At 43.3% G+C, this 18,175-nt stretch overlaps 1 protein-coding gene across 1 annotated transcript in view; it reads left to right on the top strand.

The window, feature by feature from the left end:
• kmt2a (lysine (K)-specific methyltransferase 2A) overlaps positions 1 to 16,211 on the top strand; it is a 37,212-nt gene extending 21,001 nt beyond the window's left edge. Inside the window, exons 17-34 of the mRNA XM_030743574.1 lie at positions 1,051 to 1,262; positions 1,374 to 1,468; positions 1,555 to 1,692; positions 1,782 to 1,940; positions 2,122 to 2,233; positions 2,313 to 2,391; positions 2,544 to 2,704; positions 2,791 to 2,937; positions 3,068 to 5,723; positions 5,812 to 8,466; positions 9,162 to 9,230; positions 9,311 to 9,537; positions 9,772 to 9,846; positions 10,098 to 10,272; positions 10,708 to 10,815; positions 10,903 to 10,983; positions 11,120 to 11,249; positions 11,362 to 16,211. Coding sequence (XP_030599434.1) covers positions 1,051 to 1,262; positions 1,374 to 1,468; positions 1,555 to 1,692; positions 1,782 to 1,940; positions 2,122 to 2,233; positions 2,313 to 2,391; positions 2,544 to 2,704; positions 2,791 to 2,937; positions 3,068 to 5,723; positions 5,812 to 8,466; positions 9,162 to 9,230; positions 9,311 to 9,537; positions 9,772 to 9,846; positions 10,098 to 10,272; positions 10,708 to 10,815; positions 10,903 to 10,983; positions 11,120 to 11,249; positions 11,362 to 11,637 — 7,555 coding nt within the window. The 3' untranslated portion in view covers positions 11,638 to 16,211. The remainder of the gene's footprint in view (positions 1 to 1,050; positions 1,263 to 1,373; positions 1,469 to 1,554; positions 1,693 to 1,781; positions 1,941 to 2,121; positions 2,234 to 2,312; positions 2,392 to 2,543; positions 2,705 to 2,790; positions 2,938 to 3,067; positions 5,724 to 5,811; positions 8,467 to 9,161; positions 9,231 to 9,310; positions 9,538 to 9,771; positions 9,847 to 10,097; positions 10,273 to 10,707; positions 10,816 to 10,902; positions 10,984 to 11,119; positions 11,250 to 11,361) is intronic.
• The last annotated feature ends 1,964 nt before the right edge of the window (positions 16,212 to 18,175 follow it).

The following is an 18,175-nucleotide window of genomic DNA, read 5'->3' as shown; positions in this document are numbered from 1 at the left end:
CTAACTCTCTCGCTCAGTCACTCGCTCGCTTTTCTCTCAGCTTTCTCAGACCATTTCTTCTGCCTTGCCTTCGGGCATTGTCTGAGGGGAAACCGTAACAGTGTCACATTTCACTTGAAGACTCTTTGATAAATACTTGTGGTCTAATTGTGGTTTGCTTGTCAGTTTAGTTTGTTATGTTATTTATCAGTGCTCCAGTCAAGGAAACCAGTGATCTTCTGTATCCTGTGGCCATCACTGGGTGGATTTGTTTTTAGAAGCCTCTGCGGGCTTATTAAGTGTGAGACTTTACATCACACCAATTACCCGGGGCTTGCTTGACTTGGCAGAACTCCTTGAATGTGGTTATTTAGAACGGGTGTCATTGCCTACTTACTGCTCAGACCTTTTTTAGTATCTTAAAAAAACAAGTTCAGATCCAGTTTATCATCTGTATCATAGGAATAGACATAACTTGTACTTTTTTTAAAAAGGCAACACCTGTCACATTTTTAGAGGAAATATGTTACAGAATAAATGACCTCACACAAATGCAGTGGCCTATTCTAAATCTGCCAGTGTACTGAAGTATTAGAAAGAGCACATGAATGTGAATTACAACCTTTCCTCACTGTTTGTCCATAACTTGCGTTGATTTATTGAACTAGATGCTTTACGTTCCTTAATTTAAAATCCCAACATTATTTATCCATCTCATTGGCCTTATCTTGGGGGAAAACCCCACCCATTCCCATTGAAGCATCCTTCGAGTTGCATTATACAGCCTATAAATGAGGTTTATTTCAATTTTGTTGTTTTGATGTGAAACGCTCTCTACTACACAGACTTGAGCCTTATTTTTGTTCCTGGAGTCTTTTTCGTGCCCTTGGGCTTCACTGCTTCACAAGTTTAAACCCACATAATGAATCGTGATTATTTTGAAGTTCTCTCTTGTTTACAGTGCATCAGGTCTCTCACAATAACACAAAAATAACTTTGGGTGAAAAAAGTAATCAGTTTCATTGCTGATAGGTTGTCAGTTAATGGTGCCTGTCCGTTGTTGTTCCACAGCAGTGGGCTCCTCCCCAACGCTGTGCTGCCTCCGTCCCTAGACCACAACTATGCCCAGTGGCAGGAGAGACAGGAGCTTTCCCGTGCTGAGCAGCCTCACTTCATGAAGAAGATCATCCCAGCTCCCCAGCCGAAGACCCCTGGTGAACCAGATTCTCCAGCCTGCTGTCCTGTGCCTCCCTCTCTACCTCCACCACCCCCACTCCTACCCGGTAAGCCAAACCACAAATATGTTACAATTGCCTGCATACACACTTTTTGAGCATCTTGTTGCCTACTGGTTTTCTTATAAAGTCAAGCTTTGCTTGATGTTTTCTCTTCAGATCGCGAGGACAGCCCAGAGCTCCCTCCTCCACCAGGTGTCACTGATAACCGGCAGTGTGTTCTGTGCTTAAAGTATGGAGATGAGAACACGAATGTGAGTGAATAATTGGTCTCAACAAAGTTCAGCACACACACTGTAAGGCTGGGTCTTTCTCATTGTCAACATTCTTTTTGTTTTAGGAGGGAGGCAGGCTGTTGTACATCGGTCAGAATGAGTGGACCCATGTGAATTGTGCTCTGTGGTCTGCCGAGGTCTTTGAAGATGACGACGGGTCTTTGAAAAATGTTCATATGGCTGTTCTCAGGGGAAAACGGCTGGTAAAGGAGAACACTTGGTTCCTTATAATTTCCCACTCTTTCAGTTCACCTTTATTGGATGCTTACAACATGTTGTACTTTCTGTTCAGCGCTGTGAGAAGTGTCAAAAGCCAGGGGCCACAGTTAGCTGCTGCCTTACCTCTTGCACCGGTAACTACCACTTCATGTGTGCCCGCCAGTGCCACTGCAGCTTCCTGGAAGATAAAAAAGTCTACTGTCCAAAGCACAGGGACCTCATCAAAGGAGAAGTAAGGAAATCCCACGACTACCTATATACCCAAAAGCTCATCAACACATTTAGGTGGTAGCCCAACAGTCAGTAAATGTTATGTGGGGATCTTGCATAGATGAACCATGCCATGTTAGGGCTGTGACTTGATAGTCTTAATTTTCTCTTCACCTTTTCTGTTTATGTGCTTTTTCCTTGAGGTGGTGTCTGGGTTTGAGGTGACCCGCAGGATTCTGGTGGACATGGAGGGCATTAGTCTCAGGAGGAAGTGGCTGGCAGGACTGGAGCCTGAAAATGTCCACATGATGATAGGTAGGTTGAATGCTGGCATTTCCTTGACCTTGCATAGTTCCTGCTCCACTGAACGCTGATTTAAATATCATCATTTCAGGCTCGATGACAATTGATTGTTTGGGAATACTAACTGAACTCTCAGACTGCAAGCGCAAACTCTTCCCTGTGGGATACCAGTGAGTCGTTTTTTTTTTGTTTTTGTTTTTTTTAATTGATTTATTTGAAAGTCTTCTGGCTGTTTCCAAGCCAGTGATATTTCTCTCTATGCAGTTAAAGTACATCTAATTGCTTGAGGAAATTGTGAAACTAAATAGATTCTCTTTCTCAGGTGTTCGAGGGTATACTGGAGTACTTTAGATGCACGAAAACGCTGCGTGTATACCTGCAAGATCCTAGTTTGTCACCCTCCAGTGGCAGAGTCCGACCTGAAGAACATGATAGCCCCTGAGGAGAATCGCACAATAGCACACAGCCCACCCCCCTTAACAGGTAACATACGAAATTAATATTTTGAAATGAGAACCACATTTGGGACTATAATGTGTAAATATTTTTCTCTATTTTTTCACTTCTAGACTTCCCCGATCCATTTGAATCACCAAGGCGCTCCGACACCCTTTCCCCTGCCAACACCCCCAAGCTCAGGGTTTATACCAGGAACCGACATCCCAGCTATCCCCCTTGTCAGCGGTCACAAGGTCCTAGGCCCATGCCATCTCCAGGTACAAATCTCTTTTTCTTTTACCTAAAACTTTGATTTTAAATAATTTGGTAATAGAATAATAACCAAATTATTTGGCATAATTCTTTACAGATTAGTTCCAATTTCTCTGTTCTTTTATTTTATTTTAGGAGGTACCTCACAGCCCCAAAGCCATGAGATTGTGACAGTGGGAGACTCCCTGGTAAATCCCGGCACACGGAATATTGATTCACGTCGTCACAGCTCCCCCTCTCTCCCCCCTCCTCCTCAGCAGCTTAACAGACAGAGAGGAGTCACCTCCCCACCTCAGATCTTGTCACGACCCCTCACCTCACCCCCTCCACTCATCCCCTCCCCTGCCAGAGACCCTGAAAAGTCCAAACACCTCAGCAAAGACTCAGCAAAGAGTTCAGTTCAGAAAGAGGATGAAAGAAGTAGACCCTTTTCCTCAGACAGAAACAAACAGCAACCCACCCGAGAGCAAGTAATGAGAGATGCAGACAGGGGGAGACTTCCAAGTCGGGAACAAGATTCTAAGGATTCTGACAAGAGTAGATCATCCAGAGAACCTGGGCAGAAAGATTCTGACAGGGGTGAACATTCAACCAAAGAGCCAGAAAAGAGGAGACCACTGAGTAAAGACTCTGGTCTGAAAGACTTTGATAGAGGGAGACCTCTCAGTAGAGACCATTTAAGAGATTCAGAAAAGGGGAGACAAACAAACAGAGACTCTGAGAAGGGAAAACAGGCAAGCAGAGAATCAAGCACTAGAGAAACAGACAAAAGTAAATTATCCTCTCGAGATCCCAGCTACAAGGATATGGACAAAGCTAGGTCACTCAATAGAGATGCAGGACTACGAGACTCTGAAAAGTATAGGCCATATAGCAGGGAAACAGGAAAAGACTCAGGCCACAGTAAAGACAGATCATCCAGCAGAGACGCGGACAAGGGCAGACCTCCATCTCGAGATTCCAGTTATAGAAGCACAGAGAGAAGCAAAGACTCTGGCTCAGGGAAGGACAGTAACTCAACTAGTCAGTCTAAACAGGCTTTAGGTGAGAGTAAGAGCTCAAGACTGGCACCTGCAGGCTCAGGCCAGTCATCTCCTCCTGTGGGCACTGCTGTTCACACAAGCCAGCAGAGAAGTGGCACCACCAAGCAGACAGACAAGCAAGGGAAACATGGAAGCAAAGATCAGGATAGTTCTGCAAGCGTCAATTTGTTATCTCGTCACTGGTCCACCCCGGCCTCTATCACCAACCAGAACAAGGACAAGCCCAGCTCAGGGAAGGAGAGTAGTAGCAGCACTGGAAATGTAATATCATCTTCACTCCATAAGGACTCTGTTGTTGGGAAATCTGGATCCCCACATCCTCCATTTCAAAAGTCGAGTACACGGAAATCAAATGAGTACTCATCAGGTCCAGCCACAGCATCAGCAGCTGTGAAGCCTCTGTGGTCTTCGAGGGCATCAGCAGAAGATGATACTGTTAAACGAGGCTCCATGCACCCGGTCTCTTCAGCTGCAGCCTCAGCTGCCAAAGATAAACACCCCAAAGTTAAGACAGCAGGCAGCAGAGATGTGTCCAAAGACCGTGATAGAGAGAAGACCCTTCACAACAGCAACAACAGCAACAAGATTTCCCTTCTCAATAATAATAATAATAATACTAAAGCTGCTGGCAGCTCTAACACACATGCAACCAACCCCACTTCACACAACAGCAGCAAAAGCAAAGCTCCAATGCTAGGAAACAGCACCAAAACCCATGGGAAGGCTCAGGGAGAGAAACACGATATCCAGGGTGGGGACAGATCATCCTCAAAGAGCAGAGACAATTACTCCTGTCCAGAGAGGAAGAACAGCTCCAGCCTGGACAACTTGCACCAGACTATAAAAACCTCCTCCCAATCTCACAGCAAACAAACTAACCAGCTGCCATTGTCCTCCAGAGAGAAAAAGCGACCTGTTAAGCTCCCCATGGCAGCTTCACTAAAGACTGATAATAAGAGTGACCCTAACGGGACCAACACTGTCAGTGGTATTTCTTCATCCTCCTGCCCCACGACCACTGCCTCCATAGTCTCTCCTGCTGGCCAGGGGAGTCATCGCTCTGTCCGTGCCCCCCTTTTCTCCTCACCCTCTGCCAGCAGTAGTGACAGCTCTGAATCTGACACCCAGACTCACACGGAGGAAGAGGAACTGCACAAAGAGCACTCATGCAGTGAGCTCAGAGACCACCACGGTCTCCTTACGCAAGGCACTGAGGATGAAGGTGATGGTCCAGAAGATGATCATGACAGAGGTATGGAAGATAAACATCATGAGGATGACAGTGACGGATCAGGGTCAGCCAAGCGGCGTTACCCTCGACGCAGCGCACGTGCACGCTCCAACATGTTCTTCGGTCTCACGCCCTTCTACGGAGTTCGCTCGTATGGTGAAGAGGACCTTCCTTTTTATGGCAGTGGTGACGGAGCTGGGGCTGTGGTTAAGAGGAGGACCGGTGGCCGCAAGAAGTCAGCTGAGGGGCAGGTCGATGGAGCGGATGATATGAGCACCTCGTCTTCATCCGGAGACAGCGGAGAGGATGAAGACAGTGGAATGAAACATAGGGGTAAAGACCCTTATTACTACAACTTCACTCGAACAATAATTAACCCCGGTGAGGGCCTGCCATCTATAGAAGGATTAGACCAGTGTCTGGGAAAGGGATCCCAGCTTCAGCGTTTTCTAAAGGACGAGGAGCAGCAGCAACGAAGGGCTCAGGAAAAAGCTGAAGAGGACATGCTGAGTGCTTTGTAAGTAGACACATTTTTGATAAAAACTTGTATCTAAAATTTCTCACTGTCTCTGATAATCTGACATGTGCTTTGCTGTGCCTAACAGAACCTTGGGCAAGCAGCGTATCGGCCAGCTCGATGGCGTTGATGATGGCTCGGAGAGCGATACCAGCATCTGCACCACCAGCACCACAACCACTACAGCCACCTCCTCTTCCACCACACATAAAAGCACTCCTAAGAGGAGAGGCAGAGAACGGCACACAGAGAAACCTGATTCCCATGAGTCAAACAAAGAGGCTGACAACAGTGGTGGAGCAGTTAGTGGAAACACACGAGAAGGCAGAAAGAACCAGAAGGAAAACTGTCTTCCACTCGGAGGTGGGGTCAAGTCCCAGCCACAGAGTCAGGGTCAAGATCCTCTCGAGGCCCAGCTGTCCCTCAGCACAGACCTGCTTAAATCAGACTCTGACAACAACAATAGTGATGACTGTGGGAACATTTTGCCATCAGATATTATGGAGTTTGTCCTGAACACCCCCTCTATGTCATTGCCAGCTCTGGGTCAGCAGTCTGAGCCATCCTCTTCTGAGCTGCTGCTGGATGAGGGCTACGTTGGAGTGGATGTCAACAGACGTAAAGATATTCTGTTTGAAGACTTTTCCCAGCAGCTGCCCAGTACTGAAAGTGGAGGGGTTGTAGAGAGTAGTGTAAATAGCTCAATATCTGTGGAGGAGCCATATCTTCCTCTGGAGCTGCCATCTGACCTCTCTGTCCTGACCACACGCAGCCCGACTGTTAGTACCAGTCAGAACCACACTGCTGGGAGTCTCATCTCAAATACCTCAGACCGCACCATGCTAGGCTTGAACTCAGACACAGAGACCGTCAGTGGAGAAAAGAGTGGGGACAAGAAGAGAGCAGGGCCAGGCGTGTCACCATCAGAGAATCAGCACGATGGTACGTCTTTGGCAAACAGGGACACACAGGTCTCAGAAGGTCATATGACTCCTGAGCAGTTTATTCCTAGCCCTGCTATTGGCCAGGTAGTTGAGCCTCCAGCTAACCAGGATATTCCGAGGAGTTCTGGTACTCCTGGTTTGCCGAGTTCTCCCTCCCTGCCTCTTCAGGGTCAGAAATACCTCCCAGCAGCTGCAGTTGCAGGCAGCGGCAGTCCAGTGCCAGGCCCAGGACCTTCCCAGGCTCAAGTTTCCAGCCCAGCAGTCATCAAACCAGGTCCTGACAAGCTCATTGTAGTCAATCAACAATTCCAGCCCCTCTACGTCCTTCAGACTGTCCCTAATGGTGTCACCCAAAAGATTAGTGCAGCGGGAGTGATGGATTCTAGTTCACCTGCAGTGCTGAGCTCCATGACACTTACCACGGGGTTGAATACTGGCTTGTCTACAGCCCAATCAATATTTCCTGCTGGTGGGAAAGTTCTGAGTACAATGACTCACCCGTCTCAGATTCACACCTTCACAGGACCCACACAGACAGGCTTCCAGACAGGAATCCCCAGCACCACCTCAGGACTTCTCATTGGTTTGCCATCTCAGTCCCATGACCAGTCCCAGATTCTGGTTTCAGAGGCCGGTCGACCACACGAGTTGGGTCCCAGTGTTGCCATAGTGTCAAGTCCCTCCTCTCTCACTTCTTCCCCGACTGTACTTGCCTCTGCTCATGGCAAGAAGAGGCCCATCTCTCGTCTTCTGCCAAGAAAAAGCAAAAAGTCAGCCCGCTCCCGTAGCCAGCCCACTCTGGCCCCGTCTGAAGTAGGCCCTCCAAATATGACTGTCATCAACCTAGCTTCTCCTCAAATCACTGCTAGCATCCCTGGTCAGCCTGGTGGCCTTGTTGAGCTAAGCACCCTCTCCACTTCTCAACGCAAGATGCCCAATATTATCAAGAGACCAAAATCAGGTGGGGTTATGTACTTAGATCCCACTACTCTCCTTCAGCAGAGGCTTTCTGGTCCTGCCCAGCCCGGTATCCTGAGCCACGATTCCTCTGCTCATCTCCTACCTTGCACAGTCTCTGGTCTGAACCCCAGCCAGTCAGTGTTAAATGTTGTGTCTGTTCCCCCTAGTGGCGCTGCTGGACTTATTGCACCAGGATCAGTATCACTCTCCACCCCTGTTCTCAGTTCAACTGAGATCACAGGGCAGATTAGCAACCTCCTTTTTAAAGCAAGTCCACATGGTCTAGGGCTGTCAGATCAGCCTGTGGTCCTTCAGTCAGCAGGAGGAGCTCCTCTGATGCCGCAGCTAAGCGCCCCTGTTCAGACATCAATAGCTAGCAGCATCTGCGTCCTGCCCCCCCAACAGACTATCAGCATGGCTGTCAACCAGCAAGGAGAGACAGAAGGCAATAATATTCACTTACAACATCAATCTCAATCTATTAACAGAGCCCAAACTGTGGACGTATGTCCAAACAGCACCGTTACTTTAGCTCCTGGTCCATCCACCCCTCTAAGCCCAGCCAAGGGACGTGTTGTTGGAGTGTTCACACAAACACAGACATCCATACACTCCCAGAGCAGTAGAACAACTCCTGTTCCCAGGTCATCAGAACATATGACATCTACCTCCACTGCAATTGTGCCAGCAGCAGCTGGAGTTTTGGGAGCAGAAAAGGGCAAACAGAAAGGGAAGAGGAGCAGGCAGAGTCCAGACATAAGCCGCGGGAAGAAGCTGAAGGCTTCACCTGAGGAGCATTGCGGTAACCCTGCAGGACAGCTCCCATCCTCAAACCCAAGGTGAGACACTCACAGAACTGTAACTTATCTCAGCTAACAAATCAGTGTTACATTTTTTATTTTTTATTTAACCTTTATTCATACAGGTAGTCCCATTGAGACTCAGTGTCTCATTTGCAAGAGAGACCTGTTTCAAACAAACATAAATTTACAACAATAAAATAGTGAATAAAATGTCAAATATTCACGCATTCATGTTGAAACAAGTTCCCAGCGATGATTTCAAAAAAATTGTTTCTCTTCTTTTAAAGTCTACGAGCAAAATCGATTGGGAGAACTGCATGTTACTTTCAGTGTACCTTGGTAATGGGATTAAATTTAAATGTACTTTATCTAGTTTCTAAGGTATAATTGACTGTGTTGTGTATAAAAGTTTGGAATTAATTTTTTGGTGGAAGGAATTGTTAAATTGTGTTGCATTCATCAGATGGCTTTCCTAAACAAATGTGGGTTTTTTAAAATTGTTATTTATTTATTGCACAAAATAGTTTTTTTTTTATGTATGTTCAGGCATGTTGAATATGTCGACTGAAGTTCTTTACTGTCAGTATGTGGTGGTTGCACTCTTTAAAATAGCTGTACTTTACTGAACAGCTGTTTTACCTGTTTTACCACTTAACAGTTGTTCAAGTACTTTCATTCAGTAACATTCAAAAAAAAAAAAATTAAACCTTTCTCATCCTCTCCACAACCAGCTCCAAAGAGATGAGCTCCCCTGAGCCAATGGACACAGGAAAGCTCCCAGAAAAGGCGACAAACAGGAGGTATGAATATCCATATTAGTCAACCGTTTTCAAACTAATCAGATAGTAGATTTTTAATGTTTGGGTCACATCTTTTTTAGTGTACTTGGTAAAAAGAAGACATCTGAAGGGCACGTTTTACCAGGCAAAGTGGTGGGAAAAGACAAACCACCTGCAACTGGAGGAGCAGGCTCTCTTCTTGTGGCTTCACCACCTGACCAGGATGGCAACAGCAGGGATAATGGTTTGGACAGCAAACCCAAAAAGGGCATCATCTTTGAAATCTGCAGTGAAGATGGGTTCCACATTCGCTGTGAGAGCATTGAAGGTGAAAGGAAATAACTCAGCCATGTGACATTTTAACACTAAACACTATCAATAAAAACTGGCTCAGATTTCTTTACTGTGGCAAATGTCAATTAAATGCAGTGCCTGCTTTGATAAAAACTAGTTGACATATAAAGTGCTTTTCTAGAAGGATTATACTTATTCTAATCAATTGTTTTTGTCTGCAAGAGCTAAGCTACACACTGGCCCTAAAATACTAACTGTTCCTCTACAGAGGCCTGGAAATCCTTGACTGATAAGGTGCAGGAAGCTCGCTCCAATGCACGACTTAAAAAGCTCTCCTTTGAAGGTAAGCCATCATTTTTGAAGCATAAACATAACCAGGAGGCAGTCAGAGCTAGTGCCTTGTCTCGCACTTTTACTAAAAGTGATCCAAGCCCTATGCTTCAACCCTCCGTCAAGTTTCATGATCCTCAAACTCTCACGCATACCTCCACTCAGTTCTTGTCCTGGTGGAGAAAGAAAACACAATACAGCAATTTTCTCCAAACTCTAAAAGTCATTAAAAAAAATATCATCATGCTTCTCTGCTCCTTCCAGGTGTGAATGGGTTAAGGATGCTCGGGGTCGTCCATGAGGCTGTAGTCTTCCTGTTGGAGCAGCTGTATGGCACCAGACACTGTCGAAGCTACCGTTTCCGCTTCCACAAACCGGAGGAAACAGACGAACCTCCCATCAACCCCCATGGCTCAGCTCGTGCAGAAGTCCACCACAGGTCAGGATGGGCCCGACACACACACACACACACACACACACACACACACACACACGCACACACACCTTCATTCATTCCATTCCATTCAGTTCAGTTCAGTTCGGTTGTATTTATATAGCACCAAAACACAACAAACAGTCACCTCAAGGTGCTTTATATTGTAAGGTAAAGACTCTACAGTAATTACAGAGAAAACCCAACAATTGAAACAACCCCCTATGAGCAAGTAAAAGGTTTGTTAGGTCACCAGAATTCACTCAGAGCAGTAATGGCACACAATCAGGACAGTTAATACCGCTTAGTGGTTTCTTCTTCTATCCCTACTGTGTTTTATTGCCCACACTTTATGTGTTGCACACCGTTAATAAACCATACAGATAACTGCTTTCAGGAAAACGGCTTTGCTCATTGAGATGCTCGTGTCTGTTCCACCAGGAGGTCAGTATTCGACATGTTCAATTTCTTGGCCTCAAAACATCGGCAACCTCCTGAGTACAGGCCGCAGGAAGACGATGATGAGGAAGTGCAGCTCAGGACTGCCAGGTAAGTTAAAATAAACACAAATGGTAAAAAGGAGTATGCTTAAAAAAAGAAATGTAATATTACTTTAACATCTCTTTCCCTCTGCAGGCGTGCCTCCATGGAGCTACCGCTTGCTGTGAGATTTAAACAGCTCAAGGCCACCTCGAAAGAAACTGTGGGAGTCTTTAGGTTAGATCAATACTGTTTAATCTGTGATTTTTATATAATCAGTTATACTACAATGAATTAGCTGTCTTTCATTGCTCAGACAAATAACCTGCCTGTTTAATGTCGAGCCCTGTCCACCATACAATCATCCCTGCAGGTCTCATATCCATGGCCGAGGTCTCTTCTGCAAGAAAACCATTGAGGCAGGAGAAATGGTCATTGAATACTCTGGAAATGTTATTCGGTCTGTGCTCACCGACAAACGGGAGAAATATTATGATGGGAAGGTGAGGTCCTGGGAACGACCTTTGGGTTTCAGATGATTCTCGTTCTTTGCTTAACTTGATTTAAATATATCAGGAGGATCACTTATACAAACTGTCTTCTCTCTCCTCGAAGGGTATTGGCTGCTATATGTTTCGCATTGATGACTATGAGGTGGTAGATGCTACCGTGCACGGCAACGCCGCCCGCTTCATCAACCACTCCTGTGAGCCTAACTGCTACTCTCGGGTCATAACCGTGGACGGCCAGAAGCACATCGTCATCTTCGCCTCTCGCCGCATCTACTGTGGGGAGGAGCTCACGTATGACTACAAGTTCCCCATTGAGGACGCCAGCAACAAGCTGCCGTGCAACTGTGGCGCAAAGAAGTGTCGCAAGTTCCTCAACTGATGCCCGTACCTAAACAACCTTAAAGGGGACTTTAGAACAACAGTGCCACAATGATCAGAGGACAGCCCTGCTGTGGGTTTGACGCAGCACCGATGGTTATGGGTCTGGTCTACGAAGGACCACAGCTGCGAGCAGGGCCACGAGCTACGTCTGTGTACTGCTACTGGTGTTGACCACAGCAGAGACAGCAGCTGTTGGTCATGCTGTATATGCAGGAAGGGCCATTTTGGAGGACGGGCCATTTGTAGAAATACCAACATATTGTGCCTCCTTATGTCTCATTTTCATTTGGCACTCAGAGGTGAGTCAGAAAGTCATGTCAGAAAGTTCCCCCTTCATTTTTTTTTTTTTTTTTCTTTTACATTGGCCCATCCTCCTTAATTTTCTAAATATTTTGTTCTACTTACGCTGAGATGTGAACACAGAAGGAAAAAAAAAATCAAAGAACTTGGTTCAATTTTACACCAAAGTGCAATTTGTAGAAGGGACTTGTAACAGTAATTTTACTAAAGGTAAAAATTAGAAACTTGTTAAATTTCTTTTTTTATTTCGATCTAAGTGTCAGCTGTTATTGATGCACATCTCCCCATCTGAATGTGCCCTGATGCCTTCAGAGCTGTTGCGATTTACTGGAACCTTCCCCTATGTGGGCTTTTTTTTAATTATTTTTTTAAAGGCTTGTAGGTGTGTACATTTGACACTGTAAATAGAGGCTGCTTGTGAATGGCAGCCTGATAAGAGCTGTACAGGTGGAAACACTAGGGGGAGCAGTGGCCACAGGAAGGAATAGAGAAAAACGATACAAGAGGGGAGAAAAAGATTGTTTTAAAAAGCAAGTTTATCTTTGTCCGTTTGTGTAAAGGATGATATCGGAGGTTGATACCATCTGATGTACTTATATTGACTTTCAGTCTGACAGCTTGGTAGCTACATGAACGTGCGATGACGCCTCTGGCCTGAGAGAGCGAGGCAGCTAGAGATTCTGGTGGACTGACAGCCAAGGGACCAGAGAAACCTACTGATGTGCTTGAGTAGACATATTTATAATTGACTTTGGGGCTGTGTTCCAGACACAGACATGGGTCGTGCGGACAGACATGTTGCAAGTTTGTGCATGCTGTTGTTATTATCAAACTCGTTCGGGTAATCGTATAAGCTTGGACTTTAGAGTCACTTTCCAAATTACAGCAGCAAAGAGAACCAAACTTTCACGCCCTCGAATTGAATTTTCACTCAGCTTGTTTTCTTCTTGGCCTGTTGTGATAAACGTACTTATAGAAAAAAAAAAAAGTTTTTATTTGTATTAAGTCTTCTAAAGTCTTGTCTCTATATCTGTCTTTTTATTATGGACAGGGAAATATCATGCTTGCTTTTAAAAAAAAAATGTAAATAATGTATATTTTTCTACAAAAAAACTTAAAAGCACTCACTAGTGAATAGCACTTAATGATGGTATTTATATTTTTAAAAAATTGTATTTATTTTATTGCCATTTTTGTAGAAAATAGGGGTTTACAAACACTAATGCTTGGTCTCTATGTTTTGTATCCCGCTGCCTTTCAGAGTTGTTTTTTGTTATAATTGTTTTTTGTTTGTTTTTTTAAAATTCGTACCCTGATGTTTTCTTTGATTCCAAAGACTGATGCTGGTCTATGGCTTGGTCCCCATTTCGTTCAGTCCACCAGTAGCTCTTTTATCTATCCTGGGCCGTTTGGTCAGAGCTGACATTTTTTTATTTTAATTTTTTTTTATTGTTCCAGTTCTAGCTGGCAGTATGGCAGTCACGTGAACTACTATTATGCACTTGAGAGAGTTTAGATTGTTGATCCATAGCCGATATCTCCTCTCTCCAGCCTTATTGTCTCCACACCACATCAAACCGAGAAACAAGCCCTCTTGGAGGCAGCTGTATCAAAGTGGTTCCATCACTAATGAGCCATGGGTCGACAGGCTTACAGCCGATTGGCAATATATGAAATACTAGTATAAAAATCCACCAGGAGTTCTGTCAATTTAAGGTATTATGTCCCTCTGAAGACTTAGGCTATAATGAAGAGGTGCCTTTATTTTAATGCTACCTATAGTACTCATCTCAGTAGAGCCAGTATTCATTAAAAAAAAGTGTTTTGGTGACTGCTCATCGATGCTCACCAGCAATTCAAAATTGTTTTTATTCCTTCATTCAGTCTTCTTGTGGTTCACCTTAGTTCATAAATGCCTCTTCTCTCTTTAAAGCCGGCACGTCCTGCACAGAGTATTTAAATAGACTGCTGAGACCGACCGGTTCCACTGAGCGACTGAACCCCAATTCTCCGTTTGTCCCTTTTAATTAATTTATTGTTGTCTGTTGTTCACGCTGACTTCGTTGTCACCTTAAGGCCGTTAGCAGTTCCTCCCACACTGCCCCCTTGGTTTTGTGAAACTGAAGCTAAAATATGACCCGCAAATGGTTTGCACTTTAGCGGTGACGTAGGCACTGAACAGAGATAAGAAAACTCTGCAGCGTCTCTGGACAGAAAATGCAGCTCCAATATCGAAACCACAAAGCACAGATAGTCAGTGAGTTTGTGCATCAGGCCCTGATATTTAAAAAAAATAATACAGCTGTGTTTGGTTGACTTGGATTGGTGTTGATGACTCCTACAGTGGTGTTTGAGGCTCTAGCAAAGTGCACTTGACTTTTTATTTTTTTTATTTTATTTTATTTTTTCTTCAACAAAGTGAAGGCAGGGACCACACCAGCAGCCCTCTCCTTCCTGACGGTGCAGCGCGTGCAAAACCTCGGCCGTGCCTTTCTCACGGAGAGCCCCGACACCTCCGCTGAGAGGCCGGCCCGGCGGCGTACACAGAGCTGCACCGACACCGGGCTCGCTGGGTTCTGCTGCTAAAGGTCAACAATGAATGTATATTCTTCCTCCACATCACCCGACGTGGGTGGATGTTGATACTCTGTCAGCTATATTTGTTTTCAGTTGTCGTGTCAGCAACCCTGGTAGATGTGGAAGATGTGTAGATACGACCTCAAGCTGGGGAGCAGTTTCATTTCAGCACTGGGATTAACACTGGGGCGTAAAACAGCAGGTGGCGTTTCTGTCTGTAGGACAACAGGTTAGCTCAAACAGTTCACGCTAGCGTCGGCGGCGACACGGCCACCGGCGCCAAGGGCTCTGTCTACGACTCTCTTCACGGGAGCCACTTCTGCTTTTTCAGGGTCAGAGGGTTCAGTGACAAGTCATTTATTTCACTGTTTTAAACGGCATAGATACAATAAGGAAATAGTCTGCTGTTTCTTTGGTCTGCATTTTACCACGCCACACCAGTGGCCCTTCTCCATCATTATCTGTAATTATAGTATAAATACTTAACAACAATATTATACGGAAACATGCATAGTAATTTCTTGTACTTTAGTATCTATACAATATATGGAATGGACAGACAAACTTAGTTACAGTAGCAAAACAGCAGATTTATAATGGTTAATAGCAATGTTTCAATGTACTCTATAATGGTTTTGTGTTACAGTACTATCCGCTAAAACTAACGTGCATCATTCTTTTGTATATTGATATCCAGTACCAATTTTGCTGTGCCTGTGAGTGCTCCTTCACCAGCAGGGAGCATTGCAGTTCTTTTAATTTGTTTTCTGGAAAGGAACTTTTATTTCTCTCTCTCTCTCTTTTTTTTTTTTTTTTAAATGTAATGAGAAATGTAACTGTATTAATGTGGTTGTGAACTTCTTGAGGTCAGCCATTTTTTCTGGTTGTTGTAGTGAATGTTATTTGTTTTTTGTTTTTGTTTTTGTTCTTTGTTTTTAATGTTTGAACAGGGACTTTTTAGACTGCTTACTTGATGAGGTAAAAAAAATAAGAGTTTGATTTGTGGAGACCTACCAGGAGTTTAAAGATACCACCAAAATGGCGTGTTTTTTTTTGTTTGTTTGTTTGTTTGTTTTTGTTTTGTTTGCTTTGGAAACCTCACGCCTCCCTGACCACCCCTGTCTCTTTCTCTCTCTCTCTCTCTCTCTCTCTCTCTCTCTCTCTCTCTCTCTCTCTCTCTCTCTCTCTCTCTCTCTCTCTCTCTCTCCTATGAAGCTTTGGTTGTACTTATCATGTACTGTTTTTATAGAAAGTCATAATGCTGAGATAATGCTGATGTTGAAAACATTTAATTTATTTATTTTGTGCAACATCCACCCTGAATTGTTCTTTTACAAGTCAAGGTTCTGGAGAGGTCAGACAAGTACTTAACCTGTATTTGTAATTTTCTGATTGTTTCTTGTGTATAGACGTTATCAGCCTTGGGTGGGATGTGGTGTCGCAGAGAGAGCGGACAGTAGGAGGTGAAAAAAGAGGGATCGTGGATCATGAACGAGTTAGTTTGTTTCGCAGCAGTCATATTTTCTCCCATGAAACAGCGATCTTTCTTTATACACATCAACGAAATGAAGGAAAACCACCACCGTGAAAATAAACCACAAACTACTTGGTTGAATGTATAATTAGGAAACAAAGTTGTACATAAGTGTAAAAAGAAAAGTTTCTAATCATGTTTATTTTCTATGCACTTTTTTATTTAAGTGATAGTTTAAATAATAAACATGTCTCCTTTAATCCTCTTGTCTCACTGTTTGTGATTTAGAAAGGATTACGCAATCCTCTGCAGATGCTTTTTTCTGCTTTTCTAGGCACCCACTGGCTTCTGTATATTTACAGAATTCTCTTAAATGACTCTGTTTAGTTCCTTACAGTGAACGCCAAGTTTGAATCATTTTAAAGGAGTAATTCTGCTGGTACCCAATATCACAGTCACAGGAGGAGGATCCAAACACAGAGGCAGAGTAAAATCTTTGATCAGCTGAGATCTTGACAGAAAAAACAAATCCAGTCCACACGAACAAAAGGCAAAATTCCACAAAGTCCAAAAAGTAGTGGGAACAAAAATGATCAAATACAACGGAAAACAAAATAAAAACAAGGGAAAACAGGAGGAACACTAGAAATAATATAACTATAATGCTTGATATGATAAGGTAAACAGGGACTATGTACAAGGCAGGAGGTGTATGTGTATATATGTGTATGTGTTATATATAGATATATATATATATTATATATATATAATATATATATATTATATATATATATATATATATATATTATATATATATACATATTACACACTATATATAATATATATATATGTGTGTGGTGTGTGTGTATGTATATATATAATATATATATATTATATATAAATATATAATACACAACACATAATATATATATATATATATATATACATACACACACAACACACATATTATATAGAACATACACACACAACATATATATATACATACACACACACATATATATATATATATATATATATATATATATATATATATATATATATATATATATATATAGATAATATATATATATACTATATAATATATGTTGTGTGTATGTATCTATAGATGTGTGTGTGGGATGGATATCTATATATGTGTGTGGTGTGTATGTTATATATATATATAATCATATCTCCTTGTGTTGTCTATATCTCTCTATATATATCCTCTTCTCTCTCTCTCTCTTCCTCTCTCTCTCTCTATCTCTCTCTCTATCTCTCTCTCTCTACTCTCTATCTATATCTACATACCTCCCAGCAATTGTTTTGTCCATTTCTCTTCCCTCAGTGCTCCGTCCGCCCTTTTCCCCATCTGAAAGAAACCTAGTCCCAATGCAAATTCAGCACTTGGAATCAAATCCAGATCTTTTATCTGCTTAATTTGTCCTGAAAACAATGAGGAGCAGGCCTCACCTGGCCGGTGTGTCAGTTACTTGTCCAATTACTTATGAGCCTCTGAAAATAGGTGACTATGTATAAACATGTCTGAAACAAAATATTTTTGTTAAACTCCTTGAATCAAAGCTGAAAGTCTGCACTTTATATTGTTACTTTAGTCCACTGTCTCTTTCAGCTCTCGATGATAGAGCACAAACTTGAGAACCTACGAGGACATCATCAAATTAGAGGCTGCTCTCATATATGGATAATTGACCTTTTTCCCCAAAGTTTCCCTCTCAGTTTGTTTTATACAGTGAGCTTTTGTAACCATAATATCAGATCGAATCACACACAGCATGTTACATAAAATTTTTAACACATATAGAATGAGTCCCTCGTTGCTGGTCACAGTCAGTGATGTTGCCTCAGTCCTTCGTTTAAGAAGAGCAGCATCTGTGTTCACAGTGTGTCGGTTTCATTCTATTTTTGCTTAATTCATCTTTATTTTGAATAGTTGGACTGACTGATTTAACCCCAAAACTAAAACTACCTAACACAATCTTTGCTTTTGTTGTAACGTTACCGCCACTCACTTAGAAGTAAGTTTGTCAGGTGGTCCCAATTAGCAGTAAATCCTGCGAGCAGCAGTTTATGGATTCTTACAGGAAATCGCTGTACCAGACCCAGAATGTGCTGAATCTGGTGCTGCTAATTAAATACATGTCCTAAACTCTATTGCAGCTCC

This window comes from Archocentrus centrarchus, chromosome 13 (genome assembly GCF_007364275.1).
Source record: "Archocentrus centrarchus isolate MPI-CPG fArcCen1 chromosome 13, fArcCen1, whole genome shotgun sequence".
In the NCBI taxonomy this organism is placed as follows: Eukaryota; Metazoa; Chordata; class Actinopteri; order Cichliformes; family Cichlidae; genus Archocentrus; species Archocentrus centrarchus.
This window is presented reverse-complemented; position numbering and strand designations above follow the sequence as displayed.